This window comes from Symphodus melops (assembly GCF_947650265.1).
Source record: "Symphodus melops genome assembly, chromosome: 13".
In the NCBI taxonomy this organism is placed as follows: Eukaryota; Metazoa; Chordata; class Actinopteri; order Labriformes; family Labridae; genus Symphodus; species Symphodus melops.
In genome coordinates this window covers 9519206-9534995 of record NC_136703.1, presented here as the reverse complement: position 1 = coordinate 9534995, position 15790 = coordinate 9519206, and the positions used below count along the sequence as shown (strand labels likewise).

General features: G+C 40.9%; 2 protein-coding genes across 3 annotated transcripts in view; both read right to left on the bottom strand.

The window, feature by feature from the left end:
- Positions 1-526: 526 nt before the first annotated feature.
- Positions 527-11778, bottom strand: LOC306834201 (uncharacterized protein; the record flags this gene model as incomplete). The annotated part of the gene is made up of 5 exons (XM_079360034.1): positions 11623-11778; positions 11030-11061; positions 10233-10269; positions 9344-9925; positions 527-9237 (listed from the first exon to the last, which is right to left on the bottom strand). Exon 5 carries the CDS (start codon positions 8120-8122, stop codon positions 527-529), a length of 7596 nt encoding a protein of 2531 aa, XP_079216160.1. The 5' UTR covers positions 8123-9237; positions 9344-9925; positions 10233-10269; positions 11030-11061; positions 11623-11778.
- A 2999-nt stretch (positions 11779-14777) lies between these two features.
- The window catches only part of LOC306834018 (uncharacterized protein), a 2199-nt gene continuing 1186 nt past the window's right edge, over positions 14778-15790 (bottom strand). Inside the window, exons 3-4 of one of the 2 annotated variants that reach the window (XM_079359744.1) lie at positions 15428-15574; positions 14778-15321 (exon numbers count right to left, since the gene is read on the bottom strand). In XM_079359744.1, coding sequence (XP_079215870.1) covers positions 14971-15321; positions 15428-15574 — 498 coding nt within the window. In that variant the 3' untranslated portion in view covers positions 14778-14970. The remainder of the gene's footprint in view (positions 15322-15427; positions 15575-15790) is intronic. The other variant, XM_079359745.1, reaches the window with a different exon arrangement.

Below are 15790 nucleotides of genomic sequence, written 5' to 3'. Positions count from 1 at the left end.
TTCTGTAAAAAGTTGACCCATAATAACTTTTACCCAAACACATTTCATACTTATCAACTAATGCTCTAACATGTAATCTGCAAAAACATTTGTCTTACCTGAGTCTTTAAGCCTGGAAGAATATACTGATTTGTTATTACCATAGAGACACGTGATGCATGATTGTTCTCAGGAGATTATGATGATGACAATGATTTCCAATCCATCAATGACAATGATTTCCAGTTGAGGAGGAATACTCTGGTCCACCCACCCTCCCCCCCAGTCTCACTGAGACTGAGGCAGCCTGGCGAGGTGTTTAGCCAGACAGCCAGAGCTTCCTCCTTCTGCAAAATACTAGTCAGTCCAATTATTCACATTGTTTTCTGTTTACATAGTCTATGTGATATTTACATATTTACACCTTTTAAAAACATATTCTTTAAAATCAAACTGTTTTTAGAAAAAATGATCTTTTACTCTTAAGAGTTACAAGTTTAATCAAAACGGTTAAATTGTCCTTAAAAAATCATCAAGCTGAATTCTTTCATGAGCTGTTAGAGGAAACTGCACAGTAAACAGGGTTGTGGTAACTGTAATAGCTCTGCATGACACCCGAGTGGAGACATTGCTGTGGTCGTGAGATAAAAATGGGGTCCAGGAGGGTACCTTTATCTGTTGTGGCAGCGGTGATCAGTTGAGCATATCCCTTGGACTGAAAGAGCTCCAGAATCGGCTTCTTGGTGTTCGATAGCAGGTTCTCGTTGAAATCGCCACAGACAATGATGGGATGGCAGTCCATGATCTCCAGTGAGTCCAAAAGACACCCCAGGTTTGTCAGAAATGATGCAACGCTGTAGTTGGGAGGTCTGTACACGGCAGCAATCAGTGCCCTCACCGGAGCTTCAACCTTCAAAGCCACAAACTCAAGGTCAGTTACATTATTTATGTACCGTTTTTCATGGGCCTGCAAGTGGTTCTTTACATAAACGGCAACTCCACCACACGCTCTGCTGGCAATTTCTGGCACATTTGCATATGACACGTGTCTGTTGCGTGTGAACATCCTGTAGCCCTCTAAAAGGAGACTGTCTGCAACTGAGGAACCTTGTAGGTGGGTTTCTGTAAGACACAAAACATCAGCAAGACACAGTTCATGATGGTTTTTGATGTCATTGACATGACATGGCAATGCTTCTGTGTTGTGGTGAACAATGGTGACAGTGTCATGTCTGCTCAGTGTCTGTTGAATCTGATAAAGTGGCATCACATGGTCCAAGTTTACTTGTCTCATGGCTTCTAAGGCTGCATTGACTTGTTGGTTTGCATAGATTTTATTCTCATCCAAGTCGAGCATGTACAGTCCTGTGAGAGAGGTTACTCTACTGATAGCCACGTACGCCATGCCTGGTTCAAAAATGTGTTTCAGCGAAACGACAGCCGATTCCCTGGTCATTCCTTGCACCTTGTGTATTGTACATGCAAAAGCAAGTTTCAAAGGAAACTGTCTACGCACCACTCCTTTTTGTTTCAGACTCTCCTCCGATCTCTCTATGTACACCAGACCATCATCTCCTGCTCTGTTACGATAACTCCTGCCAGCTGTTTCATCATCCATCTTGAGGCCAAGCCTAGTGACATGAGTACAGCCATGTTGTTCAGTGGATACAACTCTGCCCAGTGTAGCAAATGATCCGTTCACCAAACCTTCACACACTTCTATGTTTCTTGTGAGCATGACTCGAGCACCTTCAGCAACAGTCAGTGTGTCTGGCAAATCATTTCGGCCTCCTTTCGATGGTACACCTTGTCGTGTCATGTGTCCAGTGTGTGGGTCCTTTTTAAAGTCATCTGCATCGATGGTGGTGACATGGGAATGGAGCAGGGACAAAGTTGCAGAGTTGTGTGCGTCTACTTGTTTATTAGTCGCAAAAATGTGCAGGACATCAGTTGGACAAAGTTCTGGTTGAGTCACAGTCCGTGACAGCAAAGCTCTGTCTGCTACAGAAAGCTCTTCTGTTTTTCCCTTCACACGGATCCTGTTCAACATCTCTGCAAAGACAATGTCGTCCTTCTGTCGCATGATCTCTGTCAGAGTGATCATCTCAAAGTTTTCCTGCCACAGGTCAATCTCAGATGGGTCATATACACAAAGTGGTTTGGGCTGTCGTACTGGCGGTAGCTGATAAAAGTCTCCCACAGCTATAACTGACATGCCTCCGAAGGGTCTGTGATTACCTTTGATCTGTTTCAGTCTCACATCCACGTAGGCAAACAGGGGCTTTGACACCATGGACACCTCGTCAATGACAAGAATTTCCGCATTCAAAAGCTCACATCGGACTGCATCTAGTTGGTTGCCAAGACCTTGAAAGGGTGGTTTAAGGCTTCTGGGCAGCTTGAGGAGAGAGTGCAGTGTTGTACCAGAGATGTTAAAGGCTGCAGTTCCAGTGAAAGCAGTCAACAGCACAGTGGGGTTTGATATGTCATCTTCCTCAGCACGTGTGGGCAGTTTGCACAGTATCTTGGATGCCTCCGAGTAGATGCATTTAATCAGGTGTGATTTACCGGTTCCAGCTCCACCGTTTACATAATAGAAGAACTGCTCTGGGTTTAGTCCACAGACACGTTTTATGCACCAGTCCCTGACAGCATAGAACACACTCGCTTGTTTCCGGTTCAGACTCTGATACATCTGGCGTAACAGTGTGGGATTGATCACAGGGGGCTCTCTTACGGCTCTGACTTCTGTAACAGCATTAGCCTGTCTACTGTAGTCGGGTACATTCTCTTGTACATTTTCACCATCTGCTTCTCTGGCTTCCAGTTCATCAATACACTCCATCCTCACCACTTCAGATTCTGGTGCTAAGTTAGACCACTCATCTATCACGTCTCTGTTTTCTTCATAGTCCTGGATAGCACTCTCAATTTCGTCACTGTTTTTTTCATATCTCTTTTTGTTTCTGTCCACAATGTTTCTTACACACTCAGGATGGGGAGAATATGGCAGCTGAACTATACCACTGTTGTGAAAGGACTCGTACGTAGGTAGAGACACTCTTTTCAGCTCTAGCTCTGATCTGTGAGGAAGATACAGTTTAAGCAACGTGCCATAATACTGCTCAGGATATTTCTCTTTGGATATGCGACGATATCTGATGACTGCTGGTTTATCGGCTTCTCTCATCTGTACGTGGCCCATCTCATTCAGCAGAGGAACAACATTTTTACCTTTAATCTGTTGTCCATACACAAATCTGCAGCAAGAGCCAAAGTCTGCCATGCACATCTGCTCAAACTCTGGTGTTTCAGGTCTGGCTTTGTATTTGTCTGTGAAAGATGTCATCCACACATTTAAACTCTCTGGAGTTGTGTTTTCAAGGCTGGAGCGCGGGAGACTCATTTTAACTGGGTTGTCATCTGTCGGAATGAACACCACACCACGGGAAGACTTTTTCATGTTGAGTCCAGTGCAACGGGCAACAGCTTCCTGTGCAGAAACCTCTCTCTTTTTGGAATATGCCTGCATGATTTCCCTCATTTCATCACATTCATTGACACAGTCTCCCTTTGAGTTTTCGATGAGTGCTTGCAGATATCGACTCACAGAGTTCTCACTTTTACACATGTATGTGCAGATGTAGTGTATCAGACCGTAATAAGAAAGTATGAACTGTAGGTCCATGTTTGCCGACCACACTTCAAGCAGGTGAGGGTTGTAAGGATTTACCCAGCAGTCCTTTGGATCACGTTGGAGTATGATATTGCTGGAATGGCTCATCATGTGCAGGTGTTGCTCGTATTCATTCATGTTTAAGTCACATCGAGTGAGGACATCTGTTAAACTCAGGGAGGCAGTTGCAGGCTCATTAAGCAGCTGAATCAGTGGAGCTAGCTTTCTCTTTGCTGTTTCAAGTCTTACTGAACCCTCGTCATCTTCAGGTCTTGTTATCATTGTTTTTCTGCACGGTTGCTTAGGGAAACCAAACCTGCACCCAGATCTTGCACCTTTGAAACAAGTCTTTGAGTGGCTTTTGCTGTGAATTTGCACTTCTGTGACTATCTTGTGCAGTTCAGCTTGTGTATTTGGGTCAGGTAGCTGAGCAGTGATGTATTTGGACACAAACTCGCACACAGTCTGATCACTGTCTTTCTCAAACACAGGAGCACCTTCTACCCATAGTAGGCCATGTATGTGAGGACTTCCTCTGTGTTGGAACTCAAGGCGGTAGAAAAAGTCAAAAACATTGCCCAGGGGTTGTGCAGGGGACAAGATCAAATCTCTGAACAGTGCCTCCACACGTTTATCAAACATGCGCATTGTTGTCACAGGATTGCTCCTCAGAATGTCACACTTGGTGGACCAGTCCAGCTCATCAAAGTTCACTTCCTCGCCCTGCTGTGCTTTTATGGCTATAATCACCTCAGGCCAACGCATTTCTGCTGCTGAAAATGTGCAAAAGAAGGTAGGGATTCCCAGCTGTCTGATCATGGCAAACAGGTCTTTGGTTGTTTTGTCCCAGTATGATGGTGTTCCTCTGAGTGGCTGCATGAATCGGATTGCATCTCTGTTCCTCACAAGTTTCTCCACCTCATATTTGTCTCTCAGCATTCTTGAGGTTATTTTGCGTCCGTCTCTGGTGAAAGGTTTTCCTTTACGCAGCTGTATTGACATGCTGGAAGTGGCCAAGTATATCTCTGTCACAAACTGGGCAAAGAACAAATAATTTGTGTCTCTGGCAAAGCGATCATCAACACCAAACAGCCTTGCTTTGAAATAACCACTGGGTGTAAGTTTAATAGGTCGGTTTTCATCCAGGGTATTTTGACCAGTTGGAAACTGAACAGGAAAAGCTTTTCCCTCCAAGTTCTTTTCTTTAAAAAAACTGACTGGATTGTTTCCCTCTGCAGGTGCAACAGAATAAATCCCTTCACTGTAACATAATATCTCCTCTGAAACATCACGTGGCTGAAGGCATGATTCCAGAATGATTCCACCACTATTCTCACTTTCTTGTTGTGCCTCGTCGTCATCATCACCATCATCATTCTCCTGTGTCTGATTGTCATCACAAAGCATTGTGTTGTTCTGTTGCTCATTTTCAGGATCATTATCAGCCTCACACATTGCATCACTCTCAAGTCTGTCAATTTCCATCAGATCCTCTTCATCATAATCATCATCATCCATTGATTCATCATCATCATCATCATCATCTGCAAGTGTTGGGTCACATAACTCCTCCTCATCTCTGATGGTGACATCATCATACTCTGGGTGAATGTGTTTTAGTTTATTCAGAGCTTGCACTAACTTAGACCAGGTTACAGTCTGGAACAGCTGATGACCTTTGTAACACAAACGTCTTTTCAGTTTCACTCTCAACACCTGAGACTCGCTCCTCAATCTGGGCAAAGCATTGACTGTTTCTTGAACCTCAGACGGGACACACACTACATTACCATGTATAGCTCTCTGCTGACCTTTAGGAAGAGGAATGATTTTTGCAAAAGCTATGCACTTAGCTATGAGATGTCTCTCCAGAATGTTGAGGTCACACAGCTCTGTCGGTATGTCATCCAACCACAACTTGTTTGCGACAGCAAGTTTTGGCATGGCTCCACTTTTCAGGTAATCATGGCAGGTGTGACAAATCCACTCTGTCTTTCTTTCATCAGGCACTTTGCATTGATTACTCCTGCAGTCATCGTCACAGATGTGAACATATTTTCCTGTGAGGCAGGCTGCAACAACATTTGGATTCTTTACATAGCTGGACCTCTTGCATGGTTTTACTTGATTTGGAAATGAGGCTTTGTGACACACAGTGCATACGAACGTTGGACCAGCTTTTATGTGAGACTTGAAAATAGCCATGGCCTCCTTGATCAACGCATTGTCACTCTCTCTGTCACTGTCATGACTTTGTCTAGTCATCTGTCTGTATTTTATTTTTATTTTCAGGGCACATCTCATGTTATGCATGGTCCTGAATGCAAGATTGTTCTTATGCCTGTCTTTCATAATTTTCCTCATGATATGTCTGTGTTTGAGACGGAAGGCTTCATTATGAGCATAACGTTGAGTCATATAAGATCGCTGCCTCAGCCTGAAATCATTATTGTCTCTATATCTCCCAGTAATATTTTGTTTTTGCCTCAGTCTAAATGCAGGATCAACAGCATATCTGCCAGTAATATTTTGTTTTTGCCTCAGTCTAAATGCAGGATCAACAGCATATCTGCCAGTAATATTTTGTTTTTGCCTCAGTCTAAATGCAGGATCAACAGCATATCTTCTCTTAATAAATTGTTTTTGCTTTTGTCTGAAATCAATGTTTTCTCTATATCTCATGATAATACTTTCCCTTTTCTTCTGTTGTATTTCGGGTTTGTTTCTGTATTGGTTGGTATCATATTCTTGTTTTCTTTTAGTAAATTCATCATCAGAACGTTTCTCACGTGAATAAGATTTTTTCTTTGCCCTATATGATTCATCTGAAGCATATTTTTCTCTCTCTCTTCTCTTTTGAATCTCTTTTCTTTGCGATACATTTTTTGATCTCAATAGTCTCCTCCTGTATCTTTCTCGTTGCTGCTTGTTCATTTTTGACAGTCTGATGTCATGTAAGATTTTATCAGTGGCAAAGGACTTTACCAAAGGAACAGTTAAGTTTGGTTCACTCTGAGGACAAACTTGTGGGTTGAGTTCAGTAACTGTTTCTTGTTCAGTTGGAGTATCAGGGACCATGATACAGACCTGTGGTTTTCTGACAGATGACACAGAAGTTATTTCAGTTGAGATTCCCTTTGAGTTATGGGAAACATCATTTACTGTGACAGAATCAGGGCTGCTTTGGATCAGTGGTTCTGGTTCCATGTCCATGTTGGCAAACACTTCATGTACAGTGTTTTCAGGAAGATCAGCGTTTGTAACACTTGCAGTTGATTTGTCATGAGGGGCATCATCGAGCAGAGTGGTTGATTCTGTGTGAGCAGTCGGCTGAATATCTGTAGCTGGGATGGCGTTACTCAGGTTGATGTTCACATCGTGAAATCCAACAGGCTTTAACTCGTAGTTGGAGGATGCTGCTGTGCCCAACATCTTGTGATACTTGATGAGCCTGTCAATCATGTCACTCAGACGTGTGAATGTTACCATCACTGCTGTACCAGGAGCTGGTGTACGCTGGTTTAGAGGCAAACCTTTGGCTGTCCTAGCATGTGGATCAAAGAAACCATATCTGCCTGACCTGGTTCTGAATACTGCAATGCACAAGGACGTCATCAACAGCAACGCATACTGCACATCTGATAACAAGCAGGACAATCCAGCCTCGAGATCAAGAAAGTAATCAACTGCTCCAGCAGGAGGATCTCCAAATGAGCCGTACCTGGAAAGTTGTGACATTTCCACAATGAGTGTGCCATGGCGTGCAGGAACACAGTCAGGAAGTTCATCCGTGGTCAAATGAATGTAGTTAGGAACCCTTTTTCTAACTTGTGCGTACATGACATTACCTTTGTCCAAAACAAGGTCCAGGTCTGCTCTGGTGAGGTTTTCATTCTCGTTCAGAAAAGCAAGAAATGTGAGTGAGTTACAGGTACATTGCTTATTTCTGGTTCTAGAGCTGTATTTAAGAGAAGCCTGGCTTCTGGATGCACTGACACTTTGTTCACCTCCAGTGTTTACACTGTCTGCATGAGATGGGCCTGCTACAAACGTGTCCTGTCTCTTTAAAATATCTGCATAAGATACCTGTGTGGAGTCAGACTGAACAGTTTGACCTGTGCTGCTGATCTGCTGAGACAGAGAAGGGCCTGCAGTATGTGGATCTGAGTGACTGTCTCTCTTCACAAAGCCTGCTTGAGATACCTGTGCTACATGTTGCTCATCACTTGGACCTACTTTGTTCTCCTGCAAAGACTGAGCTGGACCACGTACTCTCTTCACCATGTCTGCATAAGATACCTGTGGTACACATGATGCCATTTGTCCTCCTTGTTTCATACTCTCAGGATCAGGTGCTGTGGCTCTCTTTACCTCCTCACTGCTCTGAGAAACTGTTACACACTGAACATCACCTGACTTCTGTCTGCGGAGGCTTTGGGCTTGAGATCTCTTATTCTTCCTTGGCATTGTGCTGTTTTAACTGTTTTATACGTTAGCTGGTAATATGATACTCTAATAGAGTAACTTTTCAAAGTTTTTATTTTAAATCAAGAACACAGTTGTGGTGATGGATGAGTGATCCTGTGGTTGAACTCTCAGTCTGCAGAAAGGGAACAGCCACTCCAAATGTCTCCCTGCAAGATATCTTTTATTTGACAGATCAAGTTAAATCACAACAGAAAACCTCTGACAAATGAATTACTAAACAATGTGTGTGAAAATAGCTGCTGTATCAAGTTGTTTTACTTTTATGATTATTTATACTGATATCAACAAAAACTGATGAGTGTGAATCAATTTGCAATCAAACCTTTGATACAAACCAAACAGGTCTCTTCAGCAACAACGTTCAGGAACAACTACAGTTCTTTTTATGTTTTCTTTTCTTTTTATTGTTATCAAATTTCAGTCAAATTATTGAATATATCAACAACGATATATCAAATCAATCAAAGAACTGATGTCTGTCAGAAAAGACAAATTTGGAACTTTAATGGATCAAATTTGAAATAACAGTAACTTATCAAATGTTGTAAAAACAAATCGTTGTAGTTCAATAAAGTGTATTTTTTTATGTATTTTGTATCCAATAGAATATTGAACAAATGTTTTCAAATAAATTTGAAGACTTACAAAATGTAAGTTAATGCCAATAGCTATTCAGATTAACGACAGGAAAGAGTGAGAGAGAAATGTGAACAGAGAAATTCACAGACTTGTTAAACAGTTGGTACCAGTAACCAGTTTGACCAGGACAGTCAGTCTCTCAATCCAATGACCAGTATATTCAATGACCAGTATATTCAATGACCAGTATATTCAATCTCTGAAAATCATCACAAAAGCCTTTCTGAATTCAGACAGAGCAAAGGATGTATAGAAAAGATAGGGAGCACTTGTAATGTAGATAGAAGTAGATGGGGACAGAAGGCAGTAAGATAGAATCTCTCAAAATAGATAGAGGTAGATGGGACAGAAGAAAGCCAGATAGAATCTCTCAAAAATAGATAGAGTTAGATGGGACAGAAGAAAGCCAGATAGAATCTCTCAAAATAGAAGTAGACGGATGTAGATCAGCACACCTGTAAGACAAAAAGGAAACAGACATTAGGTTGATGTTAAAATACATTTTATATATGCTGTAACTATAACAGTTTGTGTATCATGTAGTTTATTGTGTGAACTTACCACTGAGTCTGTGACCAAAACAGATGAGGGGGAGGAGAAGAAAGAAGGGGGAGAGACTTTTAGTTTATTATGAAATCACCAACACCTCACATATTCAGCTGTTGTTGAATTTGTTCAAAACACCGGTGCCATGAAATGTGTCTTTATAACCACAAGAACTTAGTTCTCCAGAATATCCTAAAATCTTAAGTGAAATCTTTTTGATCCAGATATTTGTCTCATCAGGATCCCACAATCCTTCTTACCTTGGTCCTGTTTAAAAACTGGACAGGATCAATTTTATTTACAAACTGGCTCTTTAAGATGACTGAATCCAGATTACCAGAGCTGTAAATGGGACTTCAGACATCCCTAAGATCCACAACCTATTTATAACATTCAGATTGACTGTGTGTGTGTGTGTGTGTGTATGTGTGTGTGTGTGTAGGTGTGTGTGCGTGTAGGTGTGTGTGTGCGCGCGTGTAGGTGTGTGTGTGTGTGCGCGCGTGTAGGTGTGTGTGTGTGTGTAGGTGTGTGTGTGCGTGTGCGTGTGTGTGTGTGTGTGAACTTACTGCAGACTGGCTGCCTCACGATGATGGTCTGCTGTCAGATGAAGGACAAAAGGTGTGGGGGAGGATTGGGGACAAAGTGACATTTTCAAGTTATGTTATGTCATGTTCAAGTTGAAAGTTTCTGTTTGTGCCAGCTCAAAGCTTTATTTCCAGTTACTAACTCTACTGTTAAGTTTCATTTGGAAAGTGTCAAAATGTGTTTTCTATTGTTTAACGGAAACTTTTCAACTGTTTACATTCTCAATAATAAGTGATTTCTGGCTGAGGCCAAATGGTAATAAGATGACTTTTAAAATGTGTCATGACATCAAAATTATAATTCATGCATGTGAACTCACATTTCAGGGTTTAGGAAGGGAGGCTGTCAATGACGGTCTACAGTTAAGAGAAGGAGACAGAGATATTTGATTTCACTGTAGAAACATCTCACAGCTCATTCAAACATCTTCAGGACCAGAATTCTTGTCTTTATTTCATGTTGTTCATTAATGTAAACTAAATACTTGGTGAACTGTAACGCCGAGCCAACACCAACTTCAATTAACTTTAAACACTGACATTTAGTGGATCATATTTCCATTTTCTTGAGGAATTTGTTTTTTAGGCAGTGAGTCAGTTTTGAAGACACTACTGAAATATAAATCAGTAGATTATAATAATCATGTTGGTATCAAACATGTTAAAATAGATCACAGAGAAAGGAAACAAGTGTCGCTCTAAAGTGTCTTTACTGTAAGGTCGTATTAATAATGATTCTCTCCTGATGTATGGAGACAGCTGTGGTTAAACTTTAAATTACTTTATGCACTTGTTAGGGACTTTAGCTGTGTATAAAAGCATCACATGAATGACAGCACAAACAAAAACACACCTATCAAAGTCAATGAAGAGGAAACTAAGGAAGTGAAGCTTGTTAGCCTAACGTCCACCAGACTACAGGACTGTTTTTGATGATGAACTTGTGTGTCAAAATATGATTCACTTTGTCTTATTAAAATACATTTCCTATATTACAGTATGTTGGAAGCCATACTAGCAAGAAAAGATAAATTACATGTTAATATGGTGAGATTCAGTAACGCTAAGTAATGATATATTAGTTTGGCAGCTAAACACTTTTTCTCAGTGTTCTTACCGATCAGATTTGAGCAGGGTGTCAATGGTGGTCTGAAAAGACAAAGAACAGGAGAAGTGCTCTGTTAACACGGGTTAAAATGACAGAAACATGTCACAGCTCAATCAGAGTAGTTTCAGAGTGGATTCTTTATCTGAATATGTTGAATATATAAACATTGAATTGGACCAACTAAATCCTCCTTGTTTCTGCAGCTTCATTGGATCTTTAGCCTGTCCATTAATATGACACAATTCTGTTCTCAGGTGAGACAATAAGGATTAAATCTAATTCAATCTAAGACTAAACAAGATAATAGTGCTGTGACATGTTTCCATATACTTTACAGTAGACAAATTAAAAAGTGTGAATAGACAGTTCTGTTCCAGGCTTATTTCACACATAGGTTTGCGATGAGATACAAGTCACATTAAGGGTAAGTTGTACAATCAGAGGCTAAACTGTGCTAATTGCTTTTCAAAAGGCAAACGTTTGTTAAACAGTCTCGTGTCATCAACAATATGCTGCTACTGTTCGAGAACCAGCACATGTTCAAAATCTGTAAGATTTCCAGTTAATGATGGTAAAATGAAGATTAATGTGTGTATACTTACTCTTCTGATGGGGGGAAGGAGTCCAGTCAGATTTAAAAGTGCAGGAGGTGATGGCAGAGTGGTGTTGGAGGAAGAGAAGAAAAAGACATTTGAATGTAATGTTTGAGGGGTTTTATTACCAAAAGTTCAACAATTAAAACTCTACAATAAAGCTACATGACAAACTTACATTTGTGAGGACACAAGTTGTTCTTGGTACATGAAATAAATCATTGCGGCTCTCAAATTCAATAATTCTATATTGAAAAATACCCATAAATAAAAGTTTGACGACATATACTACATTTACTTAAACTAAATATCAGCAGTAAATTGTGTATTACTTCACGTTTTATTTCAATGTGATCACCGCTGCCATCCAGAGAGATAAACGTCTGTCAGACCTCAGAACGCGCGTGATGCAGCGCTCGCGCTGTCAGACAGGACGGTTACAAGTTAAAACGTTAACCATACGACTCGTTTGTATTAGTTATTAGTTTTTTCTGTGACAGAACACAAAATGTAGTTTGTCTGTAACATGCACTGTACTAACACATAGTTAACAAATTGCTTTATGTGTAGACAAGCATTTCCCGCTGTACCGGATGTTACTAACAGTTCAGCTGGCTGCTGACTCATTGGCAGCTAGCCACAAGCTAATTAGCGCAAGAGTAGAACTTTCCGGTTGTAATGTACAATATTTTAACTACCCCTTTCCTCCACGGTAACAGTCGATAATAGAGAACATTATGGCCTATTTCTAAAACCCAGGATGTGTTTGTGTACCGTGAAAGTCTTAAATAGTAAGGGAACACATTTCAGCACTAAGCACACTTACCGCAAAAAAATCCACAGACGAGTGACACTAACGCGCTTGCGCAGATGAAGCAGTCTGTGAGCGAGGCGTTCAATGTCCCTCGGAATAAAGGAATTCACTGACAGCGAGGCCATGCACACAGTATTTTCGTCTTTTGTCTTTTTTTGCACGGAGATCATTTTGAAGATGTTTGTTGAGAAGTTTGACATTTATAAATTAAAGTTATTACATTGCTACTATATTTGTTAACACATAGTAGCGGTTGGCATCATTACTGCATTTTGCCCACAAGTTTTATCTATAGAATTATATCTGTCTATCTTTCTAAAGAAAAATTGATAATATGTATAATCTGTTAGACCTTTATATGATTATGCTGGTGGGATGATAAAATGTAGTGAAAATATGTTTTGAAATGGTCCCCTTTCTTCCCAAAGGGATCCGGTCCGTGGGCCGTAAATTGGACAAGGTCACTAAAAAATAAAAAAAAACCTGCTGAGTGAGGGTCGCGAACCCTGTCCGGCTGAGCGACAGCGCTACATATTGCCGCTATGCAACAGTCCTCGGTGTAATATCAATGAGAACATTTTCAATATAAATAGTGGGTGAAACAACAACGCGTAAACATGCGAAAGTTTTGTTGTCCCTGGGCAAACGTCAGAATCACTTTTATTGGCCACGTTGAACACACAAGGAATTTAAGTTCGGGAGATTTTAGTCCATCTAGAAAATGTAAACAATTAACTAAAAAGATAACCAAGCAATGAAAGATTAATATGCAAAGACTAAATAAACCGATTATGCCGGTGGGTGCCTAAAACCAAAGCGATAAAAAGTGTGGCAGCTGAGGGGTTAACAGAATGTAAATTATAATAATAATCCTTTATTATGATAGATTTTCCAACAACGCCACCCCAGACTTCCTGGGGAAATATTACAGCCTGAAGGCACGTAAGTAAGTATATTAAGAGTAGGCAACCGGTTCCATTTAAATTAAAAAAACTTTATTTTGCATTGGTAGAAAAACATTTAATTTCAATTCATTTCAATGCAGTCACAATTGCTGTGGGACAAAATACATTTAAAAAGCGCCAGATGCTCGGGCCCAGAGCCCGCGGTTCAAAGTGTCAGGTTTGGAGACACGAATGCGCAGAGCGCAAGCACCCCAACGGTGCGCGAGGAGCAAGGCAGAGCAGAACGAAGGAGGTAAAGGGCAAAGCAAAGCAGCAGAGGCAACGTGCCAGTGCCACTGCAGACCACCGAGGACACCTAAAGAAACAGACATTTGGATTACCAACTAAACTAAACCTGACAGCAACAGGTTACTCGCTAATGTGAGCCACGAGTGCACAATGCAAAGCAATCTGCCTGGCCTGCAGCGTGGCTGCAACCTAAACGCTGGTTAGACAGAAGAGAGATGGATTAAGGAGATTGTTACCTGCATGAGAAGAGTCACGCTGCGCGCACAAAAGAGGTGCAGAAGCGACGGAGCGCAGCGGTGTGGGGCTCGCAGCCAAACAGCGGCACTATAAACATTATAGAACCACGGCTTAATAAATGGGATTTATTTTATGCATTCGGACATGAAATGGGATCTACCTGGAGCTGGAGGACAAGGCGACCAACACAGAGGACCCGGAAGAGCGTGAGGTCAAAGGGGAATTAATGGGAATGGGAGCGCTTAAATAGTCCAGCGCGACAGAGCGACAGGTAAAAGCACACCCAGCACACGTCTTACCAGAAAAGCATGCATTTGGACTCCAACACACACACAAACACCACAAGGCCGATAAGCACACCTTAACGTGATGCTGTCCGTGGTGCTGCAAGTCGGTAAACTATAAAGCACTTCTCAGCACCTGGTGAAACCGGTCACTTGTTAGCTGAATAATTGAAAGCATGGGCATTGGAGAAAACTCTAACATTGACATTTTTTAAATAAATTATTGGATTTGCTCTTATGGTCACTGATGAGCGTCAGGAAAGCGAATTAAAAGAAAGTAATATAGACATTAGTTTAGGACATGCTCCGTGATTGATTCAATCCCTTTTAACAGGAGGGAACCAAGTACTCTACATTAAAAAAAAAAAAAAAGACAATTCATTTTATTGATTGATCAATGAAAGAGAGCGAGAGAGAGAAAAAGAGAGAGAGAGATCTAATAGACTAATTATATTATTATTACGTGGTTGAAGTTATTGTGCTTTAATTGTATAGTCACTTTGTCCAAGTAAACAATCAATCAGTCACTTTGTACAAGTTAACAATTTATTTTGACATAACATAACATAAACATAACATAACTTAACATAAAAATTAAACTAACAATAATTATTTAAATCTAAACTAACTAGATAAACTACAAAACTAATCTAAACTAACAATAATTATTTACATCAAAACTAACTAGATAAACTACAAAAACTAATCTAAACTAACAATAATTATTTAAAACAAATGAACGATAACTCTTTTCAACATAAAAATTAAACACATTGATCAGTAAAAAACATTTAAAACATATATACATTATTCCCTATTCCCTTTTTCCTCATTCCTCCCCCTCCTTCATTTCTTCTTCCTCTCCCTCCACCTGCCCCTGCTTCCCCTCTTTGTATTCCTCCCCCTTCTTCTTCCCCTCTTCATCCTCCCCCTCCTTCTTCCCCTCTTCATCCTCCCCCTCCTTGTCCTTCCCTACTGGAAAGATTTCGTGAACAACCCCCCCTTTAACTGATATATATACTGGGAAAGGGACTGACACCATTTTTTGAAAGAAATCCCCCCATTTCTCCTCAGAAATTAGCGGCATTTCCCCACTCTCAAGAAGCAGGTGAAGCCACCCCGGCTGCCCTGGCACATTGTCTGCCCCCAGGCATTTGGCCTCCTGGCTGGTGCTGGCCTCCTGATGGCAAGAAATAAACATTAGTTAAAACTGCCTTTTTCAAGATAAGTGAAAACTGGAAAACAGCTAATGGTACTTAATTGGCTGAGACTTAATAAAAACCTACCACTATTTCGGTGAATTGGGTTGAGTGGGATTTAGTCCCAAACCCCGACTCTCTGGACCTAAGGTGGGTGACCTCCACCCAGGCTCCAGCCGCCACAGGGCATAGTGCGACCTCCCTCCACAGGGTGACGCCAACCCTTTGATTGTCCTTAAATAAATAGAAAAATAGTATTGTACAGTACTTTGATCCAGTATGCATACATTTTAAGTAACGACAACCCATTTTAGATGTAAATCATTCCACAATGATAGGATAAATGAGTTACCTAAACAGGCTACACATTCCCATTGCAAAATAATGAAAGCATTTTTATCAAAAGTGCTGCTATGTATAGTTGTCTACTGCATTCCCCTCCCTAATTTC